The 6793-nt window shown below is 39.3% G+C and overlaps 1 protein-coding gene across 1 annotated transcript; it reads right to left on the bottom strand.

Moving 5' to 3' along the window:
* On the bottom strand, positions 1-1954 carry LOC116934003. Its single transcript, XM_045178425.1, has 2 exons — positions 1612-1954; positions 1-1494 (listed from the first exon to the last, which is right to left on the bottom strand). Exons 1-2 carry the CDS (start codon positions 1684-1686, stop codon positions 1-3), a joined length of 1569 nt encoding a protein of 522 aa, XP_045034360.1. The 5' UTR covers positions 1687-1954.
* Positions 1955-6793: the final 4839 nt, after the last annotated feature.

A 6793-nucleotide genomic window follows, 5' to 3' on the forward strand; every position in this document is an offset into this window, starting at 1 on the left:
TCATATTGAATGGTGTAATATTGGAACGATGCAGCAACCTTTGGCAGTGGGTATAACCCAGCATTTAGAATGCAACTGCAAATCATCAATTAGAGCGGTTTCAATCTTTTCTTCCATTCCGCTCGATTTGCTGATGTCTAGATTTGTAGATTTCACTAGTTTCGAAAAGAAATCACCTCTTAATATGAAGGGCTTGAATGATATTTGAGTGTTGGAGAACCCCGTAACTTTGATAACCATGCCATTTTCGCAAAGGTAAAAGGAGTCTTTTTTGGTACTCGGTTTTACATGATGTTTCAGTGTTCTCAGCATATCAACTGGACGTTCATGGCCAAAAATTGATTTCTTGCTCGCTGATTCCAACTGTGAAACATGCTCAAGTTCAGATATTCTCTTAACAATTTGTGCGAGCACTTTGTTTTGAGATCTTACGAGCATCTTCATTTGGCCCAGGAAAGTTTCAAATGGGAAAGCAGAACTAGAATCAAGTGTGCCATGGATCTCACAGTCATCAACTATATGAATAAGTGAGTGAACATTGTAAATTAGGTGATTCTTGCCATAAATCTCGCCAAACTGAAATGCGAAATATTGCAGAGAACTTCTTGCCAAGTGGGAGTAAGTTTTGGATAAGGTAGGAGAACACAGAATTCGAATAGCTAAATGGAGGTATAAAAAATGAATGTACTTCTCGCTGGACAAAATTCCCTTAAAGAGACCGGGTCCAGTATAAAGAAGAACTGTACGGAGTTCGTTGGCTTTCAACTGTTTGGGGTATTTTAATGTTATGGTAATTCGGTGAAATTCCTCTGGGTATGAATGCCGAATTCGACGAAGTCTTTTCTCAAGTTGGGTTTTATCCCATGTTCCAAGTCTATGTTGATAGTGCTTTTTGCTCCAGTCCCCTGTCCAAATCGTCAACAGTCGCTTAAAAACTCCAAGAAGGACAAGATGCATATAGTCCAAAGGGAAACTTGATATCATGTTGATATTCAAATCTAACAAAGGACTATTTCCCTTGTGATGGTTCTTGTGTATCTGATATCGGAAAGTGTCATCGGTACGAAGGGAAATGTCGACCAACTCCCGGAAAGTCATGCAGTGGTAAACTGGGTCAAACACGCCTGTTTGACTACAAAGTTCACAGCCCCCATAGCCTCCATGCCCAGTAATGACCTTCAGAAATTGTCTAGCAGGTGCGTCACAAACAAAAGAAATGATCTCAACTGAGTAACATTTGCTTTCGAATTCAACACCTTCGCTTTGCAGTTGGATCATTTCAGTAAGGAATGGTCTTAGATATTCTTCTAAACTTGGAGGCTTTCCTTTACCTGCAAAAATGCTAATCACAAAAGGCGACGAATCAAGGGAGTTGACCACTCGAAAAAGTATTGGCCATAAGTCGACGGAATTAGTTTTGAAAACAGGAGTACCATCAATGTTGATTTGACATTTAATAGTGAGGTTGCCACTGCCAATCATACCTTTCTTCAACTTTTGCAGTAGACCATTTTTCAAGGAGAAATGATGGAATGACTTGTTACGGATTGGAGTGTTTGTAGTTTGGAGAATACTTCTAGGGTCAATCGGTATATCATGCCCTAGTGCTACTATTAACTTAGCAATAGCTCCAACGGCACTAAGAGAGAGTTTTTTCCTAACATATAATAAGGCAAGTTCTTTCATAATGTCCTCCTTGCTTGAAATATGCCGAAGAATGTTGTCGTTACTAAACGCATTGTTTCCGTCAGAGCCAAGTGTGTCAGTAGGAGGAATATCATAAGAAGCAGAAGTGTAAGGCCTGGCAATGATTTTCGGTTTGCCAGCAGGCAACTGTGTTACTTGTTGGACAATTTCATCATCCGCGTCAGGGAAAAGGTTCACTTCTTCATTTCTATGTACGTAACTGTAAATGTTAAACAAATAAAATCCCTAGATATATTGTGCACATTACCTTACAACTGGAAACTCCGGTGATTTTTCTACAACAGTTTGAATGCTAGATTGCTTTAAAGATTTCAACAATTCAGCCAATTCTTGGTCAACAGCACGTTTCTTGGAGAATCGTGATACTTTTTGCATGTTGTTACACAAACGTTAAAAAAACAGATGTACTTTTCTGTTGTTGCGAACTGAATGCGTTTCCATCGTCTGTTTATTGTGTTTATGATACCGTTATTCTGATATTGGTTGTAAATTGGAATACAGTATTGGTTAGTACTGGAAAACCACGAAGGCGTATAGATTTAATGAATAAAACATACACCAATTCAGGTTGTACAATTGCTATCTATCCAGCCATCAATTCGCTGTGTTGTTTCTAGATTCGAAAGCCGATACAAATCCTATAGTGAGACTGTGCTGTAGGTTCCGTATGTTTCAAAGCCAATTTAAGGTATTGATCCTATGTAAGTTTGAAAAGTAATAAACGTATTGGTAGTTATAGTACTTCAATATTGGCTGGACATTGTTTATCCTATTCTTACGAAATAAACAAAATACATCTTAACCATATTTATTTCAATATTAGTCCATTGTCAGATTGTATTGGCCTGCAAGTTCAAAAAAGAAACGCTATATAATGGTCTGGCCCAATATAGTTTTCCAATCCATGTTTGATGTTGGCGTACTAGCTTATTTCTATGCTGGCTCAATTACTGTTTTCCGATAGGAAAGACAGCATACTATTGTAAAATGGACCAACATTGTCCCAATATTGACATCCATGTATCGTATTTCTTAGTCAATTCTAACTCATACCAAACTTAAAGTAACATCAGAATTAAAAAAACCACAAACCAAAATGTACCCAGTAAAGGACCAACCTCAAAATTTTCAATAGAAATCCAGATGCAAACCAGATCAAATTCAATATCGTGTGTGAACTGGGCAATATTGAATGCTACCCGGGCAACCCGCCGGTCCTCGTAGAAAAAGGGGACCTTCACGTGGTTGGGTAAGTTGCAGATAAGGCCTAGAAAATTCCTACACTCAGTGTCCAGTTCGGTAAAACATTCTTTCAGGATCCGAACCGAAGCGAGGTGGTGGGAAAGGGAGAAAACAAGGTGACTACGGAAAATTTTAAGTTTTTCCATGGTGTGAGGTGAGAGGCGACAATCTTGTCAAGGTTAGGGATAAGTTCAGTGGGAGGACGGAACCGCAATGATCAATCGATCGGTGTTCCAAGATATGTTTCTCGGTCGTCTGGTCCCCTTCCTGCTTTTGGAATATCCCTGTCACAGAAGAATTCCGAATAGAGGTATCCGTATTAGTAAACCCTGACAATCGTAGACATCAGAGACTCCGACTACAACGCGGGAGACCCGGGCTCGAATCCTGACTCGGGTATGTTGTTTTCGCTTGTATGTCCTATTTATAGCCAAAATAAGTCCTTTCGGATGTTCTTAGAATGTGTAACAGCATTTTCCCGGCAGGTCTTGTAGTATTCAGTTGATACCCGAGGGACAGCCAGTTCGGAAATCGGGCAGTTGCACCGATGTCCGTAGGATATCAAGCATATCTGTGTTTTTGATAAACTGCGCATGTCCGTGGGACTGACCTGTGCTATCTGGGCCGTGATGGGGTCTCAACCGACTTTACTTCATTTATCACGAAGCCTAACAACTCAAGGAGGTTTCTTAACATTTTCACCTCTTTGACAACTGCTTCTTTGCTTTCACCGCAAATAAAAGAATCGTCTAAATAAATAACAACCTTAATGTCTGGTGCTCGTAGACAGGAAACGACCTGTTTTTAAAGTATTAGTAAACACCCACGGTGCCGATGCTAAACCAAAAGGCATGCATACAAATTTCCACGTTCTTTCCTATCATCTGAACTGCAAGTGACGGCGGTATGAGGGGTGAATTGGAACAGTAAAGTAACCGTCTCTTAAATTAATTTTCGCCATCCAACATCCGAGCTTTAGCAAATGGCAAGCGTTACTGAGACCCTCTATCTTAAAGTAATGGTAAACAAGGAAACTGTTCAATGCCTTCAAATTCACAATCGGCCTCCAGGCACCGCACCTTTTGGGAACCAAGAATAAACCACTGACAAATCATTGAACTGGGACCTTTACGACCACACCTTTTCGGATCAACCCGGAAACCTCTTCATTGCAGATCTTAAGTTGAGTTTCAGACATATGGATGTTAGATGCTGGGGCTGACTGAATTCGAGCTTGAAACACTCCGATACTACGCTCAAGACCCAGGGATCATTTGATATCGTCTTCCAACTGGATGAAAAACTCTGAATTGGTTCCTGAATGGGATACCAGCTCTAAAAGAGAAGCCTTAACGTACGAGAAAGTTTATCGACATAAGGAAGCATAGCAGTTATATCACTTATTACATACGAGGCGAGCCATGACTGGCCGCCTCGCCGCCCATGACTATGGGAATTGGAAACGACTCGCACCTCGGTTACGGAATGGATCCTGATAACCTCCGTTCAAGTAGGGGTAGTCTCCCGAAGAGCCATTTCTACTGCCGTCTTAACTCGTTGCAAAAAATAAAAGGGGGTCCGTAGCATCTAAAACTTTTTGGTGGATTTTAAAAAATCTTTTCGTGAAGATCAATCGAACCTTTTCCGGCTATGGAATTTTTTACAACTGCTAGCCGCTGATACATCAAATCGTCTAAAATCAGCACTACCAGTTTTTCTGAAATAAAACTTCTGTAAAATGATGGCGAAAAACGCCCACCAAGTTCCTTCGGCTAGTTTTTTTTTCTATGCCTTTGCACAACAACTGATAAATTTTTTCTCACGCTTCTTCAAAATACTGAAACTTACCGTTTCATCTCTTTGTATTTTCTTTGAACGAGGCAGAGTCAATTAGTTCTCACGTCCACCTATCCCATTCTGATCAAAAAGTGGGTCCGACGGGATTTCCGGTGATTAAGACCGATCTTCGTAGTCTCTTCGTTTTCGTCTAGAGTTTTCAAACCCAATTTACTCTGAATCAGAAGCCATCGAACTGCTTTTAACGTAACTTGTTGAGAAATTAAAATTACTGAGGGGAAGTAGTCACAGCACTAGAGTAATTTGATCAGAAGATAACTTACGCAAGAGCTACCAAAGGCAAGAGTCCAACCGAAAGAACACGCGATAATTTTGAGCAGACGACAGAACAAGAGCCCGCGCTAAGTTGTCCGGAAAGGTTGCCAGGCTTGGCATATTCATTTCCTTACCCTGTAGTAAGCTTAATTGGTCTGATGAAGCGGCTGAGGGTTGCCTATCTTATCGGTTTTTGTCCCTCTGACATCTTTAAAAACAAGCTGTATAAAAACTGGTCAACACTGTTAAAGCGAACGAATTATTCAAATTCAATTCTAGGCAGTCTACATTGTTTCCGATGATTTACACGAATTAGGGGCATCTTAACGGGGCTAATCCAGGTCACAAAAAATTGCAGTTCACTTGGTCCACACGTTACTGTTACCCGGGCTCAGAACGTTCTTGCAAAAACATACATTAACTAAGGCATACTTAATGGTTAAGGCCTCTAACCAACGACCCACATAACACAAGGCAGTCTGTCGGATGTCCGACAGATGTCGAGGTCGGATGTTTAATAAATCTTTTTTATATCCACCGGACAGCCCGATATCCGATTTGGATTTTAGACGGATGTAATTTTTCGTAGATTGGACCCCCCTAAACAGCGCCGTCAGACATTCTGAGGATATCTGATCGGGCTTTCATTTGGCTAGAATTAGGACATGTATTGGACTCGGGTCTCCTGCACCACAGTCGAGTCTTATTCTACTGTGCCAATCTACAGATATCTTAACTATCATTTTCGAACAATTGAATATTTTCGATAATAAATCACCAACAAGATTTTTTAAAATCAAGATAATATCGAACTTAAGGTTTAAACAGAAGTGTAGAAATTGCAATTAAACAAATTGCAATTTGCTAAAAATTTTACAAATTTAAAACCTTAGCATGATTTATTAAGTTTAAAGTAGTTTTCATTATTTGAAATTAAAATCCTATCGTAAGTATGCTTGTTTCGAATATTATGAAATGTGGAATAATATGTATTTTCTTTGCTCCATTATTTTATTGCTTAAGTTAATTTCCAATCGCTTGGTTCCCGTAAGCTAAGCGGTAAGCGTGCGCAACATACAAAGACTTACATCTATTTTATTCATTATTTTGTAAGAAATTTGGAAATAAACCATCCCGGAAAATAGATAACTACCCCCTAATTTTTTTATATTACCCCAACTTATTTATATTTTGCCCCAACCTTTACACCTGCGAACCGCCAAATAGTGCCGTGAGGGACAAAAGGTTGGGCAGTATTGCTATCAGTTTCAAGAAAGAAAGGCAGTACAAAATTGCCTCGTGTAGAGCTCGAGCGCCATTATGAGTGATTTGGAGTCAGCCCTTTTCCCATCACTATACACGTGAAACGTGAGAGCTGTACAGAGAGTAGTACTTTAATACAAAGCCTGTTACCTTTGTCTGCCATCTTTCTTTTATTTTTCCCCACTTGAGCTCCCGAACAGAAGTTTTGGCTGTCAGGATTCTACGGTAATTTTTTTTTTACTTTTTTTCAATTTTAATGAAAATTGGCAACACTTTTTTTAGCACATAGCTACAATTGATTTTAATTACTATTTTATTCTTCGTTTTATCTACTATTTTTTTTATTTTCACCATTTTCCAATAACAAAATGTTTTCTATTTTTTTCCCCTCCCAATTCGACTTCATCATCTCATCATGTAGATAAATACAACGTATTATTCCAATTCCAAATAGTGTACAACTGTAAAT

The sequence above is a fragment of the Daphnia magna genome, linkage group LG8 (genome assembly GCF_020631705.1).
Source record: "Daphnia magna isolate NIES linkage group LG8, ASM2063170v1.1, whole genome shotgun sequence".
Lineage (NCBI taxonomy): Eukaryota > Metazoa > Arthropoda > Branchiopoda > Diplostraca > Daphniidae > Daphnia > Daphnia magna.